At 31.1% G+C, this 13,154-nt stretch overlaps 2 protein-coding genes and 1 long non-coding RNA gene across 3 annotated transcripts in view; 1 reads left to right on the top strand and 2 right to left on the bottom strand.

Moving 5' to 3' along the window:
- Positions 1-8,734, bottom strand: part of LOC105205113 (serine/threonine-protein kinase PINK1, mitochondrial) — a 33,398-nt gene extending 24,664 nt beyond the window's left edge. The window contains exons 1-2 of the mRNA XM_026141440.2: positions 8,395-8,734; positions 7,486-7,766 (exon numbers count right to left, since the gene is read on the bottom strand). Of these exons, the coding sequence (XP_025997225.1) occupies positions 7,486-7,766; positions 8,395-8,680 (567 nt within the window). The 5' untranslated portion in view covers positions 8,681-8,734. The remainder of the gene's footprint in view (positions 1-7,485; positions 7,767-8,394) is intronic.
- Positions 8,735-9,189: 455 nt separating this feature from the next.
- LOC113005645 lies at positions 9,190-10,146 on the top strand. Its single transcript, XR_003269553.2, has 3 exons — positions 9,190-9,407; positions 9,493-9,611; positions 9,698-10,146. It is a non-coding gene; the product is annotated as an uncharacterized LOC113005645 (long non-coding RNA).
- LOC113003466 (methionine aminopeptidase 1D, mitochondrial-like) lies at positions 9,966-11,178 on the bottom strand. Its single transcript, XM_026132945.2, has 4 exons — positions 10,939-11,178; positions 10,703-10,853; positions 10,498-10,608; positions 9,966-10,312 (listed from the first exon to the last, which is right to left on the bottom strand). Exons 1-4 carry the CDS (start codon positions 11,050-11,052, stop codon positions 10,212-10,214), a joined length of 477 nt encoding a protein of 158 aa, XP_025988730.1. The 5' UTR covers positions 11,053-11,178; the 3' UTR covers positions 9,966-10,211.
- Between the last annotated feature and the right edge of the window lie 1,976 nt (positions 11,179-13,154).

The raw sequence follows: 13,154 nt of genomic DNA, 5'->3' as shown, positions 1-13,154 counted from the left end.
AATGTCCTATCATCTAATTTATATTTCTTTTTTGTATTGTTAATAAAATCTGAACCTAGTCTATTGTATCCATTAATATTATTGACATTAAAATGAACGTTCTTAGGTTTGATCTTATATTATTGATCAATTGTATAATCTGTTTCTATTTTAGTATTAAGAGTCTCATATTCCATATCTCGTAACCATTCTCTTTTTTCCAATGACATTGCCATTGCCACTAACGTAGATCCAAGCCTTAAAATACTGATTTTTGTTCAAGGGATTCCTATATCTAATATACTTTACAAATTCAACTAGTTTGTTAAAACTAATTCTTATACTATCCGTTCCGTACTTTTAAACTCTAAGACAAAAGTTTTTTGCTAACATTAAAGCTCTATCAGATAGGTACGTTAATTTGGCTTCTATCATTATCATATTATTCGGAGTGAAATTTCTGTAACCAAAGGTTGCTGTTCTTACACCCAAAAATTGACCCTGTTCTATTTTTAATTTTGTATCTTCACTTTAAAGCGCATATGTAAAATTTCCATAATCCATTGTGGATCTAACAATACTCTTGTACAGCATTAACCCTTAAACACACCGATCCTGTAAAATACAGAAATACATTTTTGGGTCTGGGAGACTTTTTCAACTTTGAGAAGCTATAACTTTGATTACAATCAATATTTTTCTACGATTTTTTTTTAAACGAAAGTTCAAAATCTCAAGAATGTGACTGCACAATCGGAATTGCCGAAAAATAATTTATTGTGAAGTTATAAAAGAAAAACCATTAAGCAAAAATGAGAATCGGTCAAAAATCCACTTTTCCTTCAAAAAATCATATCTTTACAACAAAAAACGTTTAAGGACTTTTAAATACGGCGTTTTAAAGCTAAAGAGTCACACTTTCAAAATAAAATTAGGCAAAGTTATTTCTTTCAAAAAGTATCATTATGCAACATGGAGAATACGAGGTATTTTTGGGCATCTAAAAATCCACTTAAAAAATCCACTAAAAAAAAAATCATATCTTTGCAACAAAAAACTTTGAGGAACTTTATAATACGGCGTTTTAAAGCTACAGATTCATACTTTCAAAAAAAAAAAAATTATATCATTGTCATTTCTATTAAAAAATGTACTTATGTAACAAGGCGAATATGAGGTATTTTTGATTAAATCGTGTCTAAAATTGAAAATTGATGTGTTTCATGATATATTTCGGAAAAACTCCCTTTTCCAGCATTTTATAGTATTCCAACTTTAGACAGAGTATATACAAGTTACATCTGCAAACCGACCTGTTCAAACGTATTTTGTCCAGTTTTTTTATGTAAAATACTCATAAAAAAAATTTCACTTACACACTATATGGGTCGCATTGACCTTAACAAAACTTTGCTGCCGTGCCATTCGAATTCTAGTTGACCAAAAAAGTTGATCAATCATATCAATCGAAAGAGATTTCAAACTTTTTTTACATCTTGGTTTGAACCTCCTATCTCATTCCGTCTTCACATAGCAAGCATTCAAAAGTTCATGGGGTCTCTCAGATCCACTTACGTGTTTAAGGATTAATACCGTATTAATTCCCACCCCTCTTGAAACGTTATTTAAATATTTGAGGATTAAATTTGCTCTATTAATTTTTCCTCTAACCTCATTAATTTGTTAAACAAATTTTAAATTATTATCGAACCAGATGCCAAAAATTTGGCTGATTCTTGGTTAACAACTTTCACTCTATTAATTTTGATGTTCAAATTTTTATCAATTAAACCTGATTTAGAAAATTCGACAAAGCTCATTTTTTTTTGTTCTAATTCTAATCTTACTTAAACTTTTCCCGATTGTCTGAATAGCCGCTTCTAAGTGATTCTTATTGTCTAGTTTACTATAACTACACCTATATAATGCAATGTCGTGCACAAATTGTAAAATTTTTATATCATCTATTTCGTTTGTTATATTATATGTATAAAACACATATAAAACCGAACTAACTATTGCTCCCTGAGGCAAACCCTTATCCACATTTCTCAATATAGTTTTACTATTATTAATTATAAATTCTGTTTTTCTAGTCTGTAACCACCTACTAATAAAATTTGAAATTCTCTTTGGACAATCCTCCGAAATTAGTTTTCTCTTTAATATATCAAAATCTACGTTATCGTATGCCGATGACACATCCAAAAATACCCCCAATGAGTATCCGTACAGAATAGTTTATGTCCGCTGTGATTTTGATCAGATTTTCCGAACAAGATTTCCCCTCCTAAAACCATTTTGTAATTCATTTAGTTTGTAGTTATTTTCCAGCCACCAAACAAATTTTTCATTTATCAATCGTTCCATAACTTTGCATAGGCATGATGATAGCGCAATTGGTTTAACTTTTTCCTTCCCTACTTTATCTATAAAGAAGACCTGATACATTTTCCAATCCTCGAGAATGGCCGTTCCGCTCCAAATACTATTAAAAATATCAAGTAAAGCTTGTCTGGCTGATTCCGGCAAAACTAATCCTGTCCCTCTCCGGAACTGAATCCTTTCTAATCATACTCAAGGCCCTCTCAAGTTCGTGCATGTTAAAGAGACTATCGATAGAATTATCTCCAATTCAGCTTCCATTTGAATCGAGTAATCCAACGACATCCAGGCTAGAAACAACTTTTCGATGGTTTTCATAATTACTTCTCTATTTTTTGTTTTCCAAATATTCTAATTAATTTTTTTTAACATTTTTAAAGACCCTCATGGTATTCCACACATAGGTAAAACTTGTAAATCTATTAATACTATTACAAAAATTTATAAAGTTTTCTTTTTTCTTTTTTTAAAAAGTTTTTCTAGTAATGGCTCTAATTCTTTTGTATTCTATGATCTATCACGAGTATGTGTCCATTTATTTAATTTACTTTTTCTCAGTCTTAGCTTCCTCACATTCTTGATCCCACCATCTTACTTGTTGTTTTTGGCGTTTGTTACAAAGTTTAATTTTTATATTCCTGTTATCATCCATAGAGTTGTCCTCAGTCGGTGTACCTGACGCCAGCCTGGCAGCTCTCACCATGAGTTTTACAAAGTTAGAATATGTTTGTTCTGGGGGTCGATCATGAAACTTTTTCCCTAGGGCGGAAACGTGAAAAGTGAAAATCTTTACCATTGAAGTTAATGGAGAAATTTTTCACTTTTCACGTTTCCGCCTTAGGGAAAAAGTTTCATGATCGACCCCCTGGACGGAATCCGATAGCGCACAGTGCAATAGCTCACCAACCAATCATCTGGACTTATTTAACTCAACCAACGGAAAAATTCTAGGTATCGGCCGCTGTGAGTGGTGGTGTGCTATCGGTCCTATGTGCTATCGGGATCCGCCCGTTTATTCTATATCAGTCAAATTCTCTACCTCTCTAAGATTTTGATCCCAAAAAGGTTCGTCCATTAGAACCGCATATTGTGCCCAGGATGTTTTTTTATTAGTAATTCTATTACTAATTTTTTTATTAAAACGTTTTTTATACACCCAAGTCTCATTACCCATAGACACTGTGTTTCGAACACACGCGACCGTCGAGGACAAAATAGAAGGCGCGCACCTAGTCTCCTCAGCCACCACGCTTCATGCTTTAACCTACCATGCAATAGTACTTAACTCACCACGCGGCAAATGACAAACTTCATATGCAAATTTCTCTGGAACAAAGGCCCATGCACTCGAACGTTCTGACACTCTTTATACCCTCGATCCCTCCTTTCGAATAAACTAAGGCTCATCTGATTTCGTGTTTTACAATTTGTAGCATCTCCTTGTAAGTTAAATTTGTCATTCAAATTGTTAATTTTAATTACGGCTATATCGAAATTCTTAACATTAATTTTCCAATTATTCATTACTGAAAATTCTGTATAATTAGCAATTAAAATCGCCACCCCCCCCTGAATTTATCAAATTATTACTCGTCACTACTTTAAAACCCAAAAAATATAAAAGTTTGTTATTTGGCCATTTGGTTTCTAATAAAACAATATCATAATCCTTAATCAAAGACTCAATTTCTAATTTTTTTCCCTTAAATCCCTTTCGCGTTCCAGATTAACATTTTAACCATAACTGAATACAATTGAAAAAATGTATTAATTTGTTGTTTGTTGTCTGTTTAGTTTTTGTTTAAGTTTTTTGTTTGTTTTTTGATTTTTAACTTAAGGGATTGGTTATTTGTCCGGTCTCTATCTGTCCAGAAGTTTTTTCTATTATTCAACAATATCATTCTTTTGTCTTTAGCCTCCTCAAAACAATTCTTCTACATTAAGGTTTTATCTATTATCTTACAAGTCTTCTTCCACTTTCTTTTTCCCTCATCTCATGGTTACCTTCCTCCATTAAAAAATCCATTTTATTATATTATTTCTAATTTTACCAGAAGCCAAAAAAATTTTTTTTAAATTGTTAAAAAATTCCCTATCATTAAATTCTTGAGAGAAATCATCACATTTTTCCTATCCAAGTTAACATTCTTCTCTCTTCTCAAGGCAATATCTTTTTTTTTTCTTTGGTTATTTCCGATTGGTTATTAAAGTTTTGATAGAAATTTGGAGTTCTTATATGGAGTTCTTTTCCTAGTACTTTCATCTCGTTCTCGAGAATAAGATGAAACTATTCCGTTATCTCTATTTTTATATCTATTACTATATTAATTAATAAATTTACTACTATATACTTCTTTTAGTTTTTTACTATTGTTTCATTAAAAAACCTATTTCTTAAATCTAGAGCGGGCCACGCCTTTGGATTAGTGAATCTATCATATTCCTTATTTATTTTGTTTTCAAATAACATATTTTTTGCTTCTATAAATGAAACATTATTATACCCCATGATCAATTTGATTTCTTTATTGACTCCGTATACCGGACATTTTTTGTTAGTTGATCTGTGCTCATCTTTACAGTTTCTACACTTTATGGATTTATCACATAATTCATGTGACTCCTCACTGCATCTAATACATTTTGTGCTTCCTGTACAAAAAAAAACTTTTAAGTGTCCAAATTTAAAACAATTATAACACTGAATCACTGGTATGGCCGAATTTTTAACCAGAATCTAATATTTTCGAAAATAGTAATGAAGTCTTTGATTTTGTTGCCCCTCATGATGATTAAATATTTATTAACATATTTGAATTCAACTTTTTTAATTTCTTTATTCCAAAATCTTTTTCATATTTTCTATACTAATAATGTCTTGTTTATCTATTATATTTCCCCAAAGTTCAGTAATGCCATAAGGCCAATTAGCAATGACTCCCTTATTAGTTACAGTTTTTTTATCTATATAAGTTTTACATCCTTTATTTAATAATAAAATTCTTAGGGAACCGCTCATGTTTTGAATAAACAAAAAATATAATATTAGAAACGGTCAATTTTAACGAGCACAATTAAATAAGCAATTGCTTATTTAATTGTGCTCGTTAAAATTGACTGTTTCTAATATTATACTTTTTCTTTATTTAAATTATCTTTTGATTTGTCCAAAAAGAAATTCATTTGGTGTATTTCATTAAATGAGACGATAGCCAAATTAAATTTTATCATCATCAAATTGTTAAAATTGATTTTGTTCTTATTACACTAATTTAATAAAATTAATTAATTTTTAGCAGAATCTGCATATTCATTTGCCTCAGAGAACTTACAATGAATATTGCAACACTTCGTATGAAATTCCAGAAATCTTTCGATGTTTACATTTTCTTTTTCGATCTCAGCCCGACCGTTATTTCGCCGTAATGTTCCATCAATCACGGTATACAATTCTCTGTCCCACTTTGACCTTGTTTGTCTTCTGTTATTTGTGATCTGTTTCTTGTGATCTTCCGTTTGAATCTTTATCCGTTCTTTCGCCGTTCTTGCATTTCTCCATCTTCATTCTCTTCTATATTCACAATTATTCTCTCACTTAATAAATCCGTCGTTTCTTCCAGATATCCTAGCTGTATTGCCATATTTTCCATAGCTTTTTTCTCTTCAATTTTACTATTTTGTAGATCAACTATTATTGATTTAGTCTTCCCTTTTATTGCAGATGGAGACGTTTTCACTTCTTTACTTATGCTACTACTTCGAGTGATCACTCTGTCCTTAATTGCGCTGTCGTTTTTGTTCCCCCTTCCAATGGAAGAAACCAGTGGCATTTTTCTACTTTTCTTTAATTTTTTTCTCTATCACTTTCCCACTCCGATTTACAGCATGGATCTCTTGAATCGACAAGACTATCTTTATACTCAGAGCAGCGCCACACACACACACATGTCCGATCGCTACTGGATCCCAAACGCAACTCCCTTTGTTCATTAAAGAATGTATTTTAGTTGAAAATAATATTTTGATTTTCGTTAAAACAATAAGGATATATTCTCAGGAATATATCCTTAAGTATTACAATCTTTACGAAACATCCTGTATGTGAAATCTATGATACATTGTATATACATTAAATAAATGTTGAATCAATATTGAATAATGTTCCCTGAATGTAAAATTGTAATATTTGCAAGACCAGAATTAATAAACGTTTATGTTTAAAGCAAATGTTAAAAATATTTAATATTTTTTATGGAAAAAATTCAACACAGATTTTAGGAATATAATATTTATAGATTTACTTTTATTTGTATGTAATGTTTAATTTCTCCTATTATAAAAAAAAAATTATCGTATTTATAAAAATTCCTGTGTCAATATTTTACCATAAGAGATAACTTATCGATTACAATTGTAATAGTAATTTCAGCTGGAGCACACTGATTACACATTTTAGATGTGGGTGCAACTTGTGTGTTCGGCTGGTCAAATAGTGCAGTCCCTCACTGGTGCCACATGTTCGTCTGGGCATGGTACACTGCAAAGATGTATACTAGATATACACAAAATGGCTCTCACAAAATAGTCGGAGCCAGTTAGTGTAATTGATAACATTGGTAATTTGAGTAAAACCATCACAGTGCAACACTGCGTGGGTGCATTATACACATTTGCACCAACTTTATACAAATGGCACACTGGTGTAAACCAGCCAAAATTACTGTCATTCACCCTGTATGTGTGTGTATACATGTGCAGTATGTAATAAACCTTTCAGTTGCAGGTGGTGTCATTCCTTATGGTATACTGTTGACACAGAAATTAAAACACCATGTATGTTCAAAATGTTTAAAACATTAAAAAGATGTTTTTGAAGGAAGAAACACGTTTTATTGTTTAAAAAAATGTGATTTTTACCAACCTTAAGCAAGACAATACATTCAACAGATATTTCTTAAAAAAATATCTTTTCAATATTAGTTCAACATTAGCAATGTTGTAATTCAACTTTTCTAAAATGTTGATTCAATATAAACTATATGAGATAGCAACATGTTTTTGAAAAAAAAAGAATTTTATTTAAGTATTTGTTTATCAAATCAAATGAACAAATGCATTTACCTGAATTTCCCAACATACTCCTTCTAATTCATCATCCTTTGTCAATATTCCTGTACCTGACGCTAGTGATATACCAACAAGTGCAAAAAATGGTGCCGAATCGCCAAAGACGAGTCTAGTCGCTGTGCGTCTTCGTAAATCTGCCGCAAGACTATTGGTCACTCTCTTCAAAATATTGTCAACAAAAATGCGTCGAGCATGTGTTCCTAGATAATCAAGATGTCTCCTCGTACTCCATACATTGCCACTATTTCGGCAAGTGCCGCTGTTCTGGGATTTGCCTATCAAGGATATAAACACAAAACCATTGAGTACAAATTAATATGTTCATCCAATTGCATGTTGCCAACATGATTGCTAACAATACACAAAATATTTACAAATCAAAGAGTGGCAAATTGTGTAGTATGATAGAAAACCAAATGTTGAATCTTCTAGGCCAATTAAGTATATTACATGATACAATCATGATGTTAACATCATTTTATCATTGCTTGTTTTAGCTTATACACATAATTTGCATGTAGTGAAACTCATTGTAACACTTAATATACACTTTGAGACACTTGTGCATCATGCATTTGTGCTCTTCTATAACAGACGAATTTACACAATTTTTAAAAATATACAACACAGAAATATAATAGTGTAATATTTCTATGTATTTTTAAAAATTGTGTACTGTGTATCGTAGTTGTACTTGGGATGCAGAAAACAAAGATGTGCATTAAGTATTAATATACAAATATATGTATTTTTATAAAGCTATTATACAATTTAGCTTTTGCGATTACGGAGCATACCATTATCTGAGTAAAAGGCGTAAGATCATTGGATAAAGCATTTTCACGATTCACATATTATGATATTGCCTTTCACAATAAGGCAACGAAACTTGATATAACGTACCTGTCTGTGTACCGTGTATCTTGTCAAGATGCTTGTCCGTGTATCCTCTAGAAGGTACCCGATCGTTATTTCGTAATGAGCGTAGTACAATACGACCATTTTGTATGAGACGATGGACCGCCGTCCGTATTGACATCTCTCCACTCTCCTGGGCCGGGATAGCCCAGCGAGCAAGCCCGCAAGTTAGATACGCCTTAAAGGCAGACGGTAAAGCCGTCGCAAAAGCTTCAATCTTTACAGCATTTATTCTCCAATTGCGCAACGAGATAAATTCAATGCGGCGCATTTAAGACAAAGAGACAAAGTATACAAGCACAATGGCACTACTGAAAGTTTCGTAACTTTCAGTAGTGCCAAATTTAAAGAGATTTTTTTTCAGTTCTAGGATGCGTTCCAAAACTATATAAAATGCAATTTACATCAGTTACTTTCATTATAGTTGCGACACTTTTTTTTGGATGCATTTCTGAACGCGCAACTATAACGAGAGATGAAAACGACTGCAGTTGTGGAGGTTAGCGCGAAATGTCAAACGCTGGTATACAAGGTGTCACAAATAAAATTTGGGCACCTTGGAAAAAATATAAGATAAGTATACTCGCAAATATTTTTCAAATAGAGTTTATAAAAAAATATTCGTACATTTTCCGTATTTGATCGGTTTTAATCTAATTAAGTTTATAAATTCGTCATTACAACACGATGAGCTGAGATGCTTAGATGTAGTTAAATAAATTGTAACTGTAACAAATATTAAAAATTAACATTTTAAGTATCTGTTACAGTTATAATTATAATTTATTTAACTACATCTAAGCATCTCTGATCATCGTTGTTGTAATGACAAATTTATCACAAATTTAAGCTCAATTAGACCAAAGCCGATCCAATACAAGAAGATGTATTATTTATTAATTAAAACTAACTTTTTTTTTTGCAGAAGTAGAGAGCACACAAGGATGAGACATTGGAAGCCTTTGCAAGAAGGTGATATACTCAATGTTGATATAACAGTAAGTAGTCTCATCTTTTATGAAAAACGTTCTATAAAATTGTATTCTTTTCCTAGTTAAAAAAAATTATAATTACAAATTATAGGTCTATCTTAATGGCTATCTCGGTGATTGCTCATGTTTCAAGTTGGTGAGGAAGCTATTCAACTTCTGTATAAAGTAATGCAAGTTCTTTTTTACAGAGACGCAAGATCTTTCCCAAAGGTACATTAACAAAATTCCTATGTATATATCTTACAGACCAATAATTTCAACTACATTGTTAACAATCTGCTTGCCCTGTTTTTCAGTATCATCTTGCCATTATCACGAAAGAAAAAGAAGTTGAAAAACAAGGGCCGCTAACTTTGGATAGCTATTGGGGACCTGCAATTCTATAAAATTTTTGTTTTCTTATTTAAAACAAACTTAATAAAAAATCTACAGTAAAGATCCATTTCTTTAATTGAATAAATGGAAAGAAGTTTTCAATTATATATTTATTTGCATTACATATACAAAAGAATAAGAAAATATTGATTCTGGTAACCATATTGATAATCTTCATTCTAATAGACATAAATTTTACCTAACTTTTATTTTTACATACAAAAACACAAGATAGTACTTGTAAGATTAAAATGCATATGTGCAAATTAATTTATGTATGCTAAAAATAATATATTTCATAGGTACTTTTTATATAAAATAGCAATAATATCGATTGTATGTACATTAAAGTGTTAGCACTTCGCATCCAGTATCTGTTATTAAAATTGTATGTTCAACTTGAGCTGTCCTAGAATTATCAATAGTACAAGTTGTCTATCCATCTTCCAGAATTTCAATCTGCGTTGTTCCTTGACTTAAAGCTGGTTCAATAGTAAATGTCATATCTGGTTTTATTTTGTCAGAAAAATCATTTGCTGTAAAACAAAAAAGAGGCGTTAAAATATCAGTATACATATAAGACAATTTAATATTTACAGTTATGTAGAAATTCATTTTAAAAGCAAGATATACTTTATCTATAAATTGGAATTAGATAATTTCTATTAGTCATATGCCAATGCGCGTTAATATTGATAGTAACAAAATATTTTCACTGTACCAAAGTGATAAATGTCTGGAGCACCATGAAAGTAAGTTCCGATACCATGACCCAAAAGTGCAGGTATTACATTCAAATTGTGTTTATTTGTTGTCTCTTCTATTACATTACCTGAAAACAAAATAGAAAAATTATACAAAATGATAAAAATGAATGTTATAGCATATAACCAAATTGAGATTTTTAATCATGTACAAATTATTACCAATATTGCAGAAATATTCATTTGATTTGCATATTTCAATAGCTGACTTTAAACACAATTCTGTGATTGTTACCAATCGTTTGCCTTCAGAATGTGCCTCACCAACTTGAAACATGACTGAGCAATCGCCGTGATAGCCATTAAGATAAACCTATAATTTATAATTATAATTTTTTTTAACTAGGAAAAGAATACAATTTTATAAAACGTTTTTCATAAAAGATGAGACTACTTACAGTTATATCAACATTGAGTATATCACCTTCTTGCAAAGGCTTCCAATGTCTCATCCTTGTGTGCTCTCTACTTCTGCAAAACAAAAAGCTAGTTTTAATAAATAAATAATACATCTTCTTGTATTGGATCGGCTTTAGTCTAATTGAGCTTTATAAATTTGTCATTACAACAACGATGATCAGAGATGCTTAGATGTAGTTAAATAAATTATAATTATAACTGTAACAGATACTTAAAATGTTAATTTTTAATATTTGTTACAGTTACAATTTATTTAACTACATCTAAGCATCTCAGCTCATCGTGTTGTAATGACGAATTTATAAACTTAATTAGATTAAAACCGATCAAATACGGAAAATGTGCGAATATTTTTTTATAAACTCTATTTGAAAAATATTTGCGAGTATACTTATCTTATATTTTTTCCAAGGTGCCCAAATTTTATTTGTGACACCTTGTATAACAGCGTTTGACATTTCGCGCTAACCTCCACAACTGCAGTCGTTCTCATCATGATGTAAGAAACAAGAGGCGTGTTTTCTATTCCTGCACTAGACTGCACTGGAACGTTCTTTCTTGCTTTCGCTAACTTTGAAATATCTATCTATTTCATTTTAAGTGTACACTTATTTAGAGAGTTCAGGAACAGAAAACAAACGGAAGGTGAAACAACGCGCATCGTCGGCGGCTCGATGGGCGGTAAGAGGCATGGCTTGATGTGGTGAGCCAATGAAATTTGGGTCCAAATATATCCGCGCAATTTGAATACGAAACAATCATATGTAGTCAAACGTACTTAAAATATAGATGTTGTTAAAAAAAAATAAATATAAAAATGTAAAAATACTTGAAATTTATTATCTTTAACACAAATTACTGTTTCAATAAACACTGTTGTTATAAACATGAAATATAACAATTTAGCCATACACATAAGCTCATTCTTATAATTTTCCATATTTCTTCTAATCCAAGTTTAAAAAAATTTGAAATAACAATTATCACAATTTTCATTAATGTACAAAGTCTTAACTTTACCTTCACGTTTTTCCTTTTTTAAGTAGCTTTGAATTTCTCCGATTCACTGATTATTTCCGATTCACGTTTAAATACAAGTATAAATACGCCCCAGTACCGGAGCTGTAGCCATATTGAATCTCAAAATTTGGACCCACTTCTGATTGGTCTAGAGTATGATCTACTGCGCATTTGGTTACCTGTTTCACCTTTTTTCTTACATCATGGTTCTCATCTCTCGTTATAGTTGCGCGTTCAGAAATTGCGCATCCAAAAAAAAAGTGTCGCAACTATAATGAAAGCAACTGTACAGTCGTGTTCATTATAGTTGCGACACTTTTTCTTAGATGCGTTTCTGAACGCGCAACTATAACAGGAGCTGAGAACATGATTGGTTCTTACTTGTGGATCCAGCCAATTACGTTCACCGCTCGATGAACAAAACAACATTCCAAAAACTATCGAAGAAAAAGTGTCGCAACTATAATACAGGCGACTGTACAGTCGTTTTTATTATAGTTGCGACACTTTTTTTTGGATGCATTTCTGAACGCGCAACTATAACGAGAGATGAGAACGACTGCAGTTGTGGAGGTTACCGCGAAATGTCAAACGTTGATATACAAGGTGTCACAAAGAAAATTTGGGCACCTTGGAGGAAATATAAGATAAGTATACTCGCAAATATTTTTCAAATAGAGTTTATAAAAAAATATTCGCACATTTTTCGTATAGGATCGGCTTTGGTCTAATTGAGCTTTATATATTCGTCATTACAGCAACGATGAGCTGAGATGCTTAGTAGTTAAATAAATTATAACTACAATAAATATAAAAAATTAAAATTTTAAATATTTGTTACAGTTATAATTATAATTTATTTAACTACATCTAAGCATCTCAGATCATCGTTGTTGTAACAACGAATTTATAAAGCTCAATTAGACCAAAGTCGATACGGAAAATGTGTTATTTATTAATTAAAGCTAATTTTTTCTTATTTTTAGAAGAAGTAGAAGATACAAGGATGATATTGAAAGAAAGGTAAATAAGATTTTAGTTTAATTACGTAAGACGTAAGAAAAATTTTGTAATAAATATACAATTTATTATTTGCATAGGTATCACTTTCTGGTCCATTGATGCAACAAGCACGCAACATTTTGAAACAGATGGATGGTAAAGTGATGAAGAA

The sequence above is a fragment of the Solenopsis invicta genome, chromosome 3 (assembly GCF_016802725.1).
Source record: "Solenopsis invicta isolate M01_SB chromosome 3, UNIL_Sinv_3.0, whole genome shotgun sequence".
Taxonomy (NCBI): domain Eukaryota; kingdom Metazoa; phylum Arthropoda; class Insecta; order Hymenoptera; family Formicidae; genus Solenopsis; species Solenopsis invicta.
The sequence above is the reverse complement of the archived record's forward strand: the minus strand, read 5'-3'. Positions and strand labels throughout refer to the sequence as shown.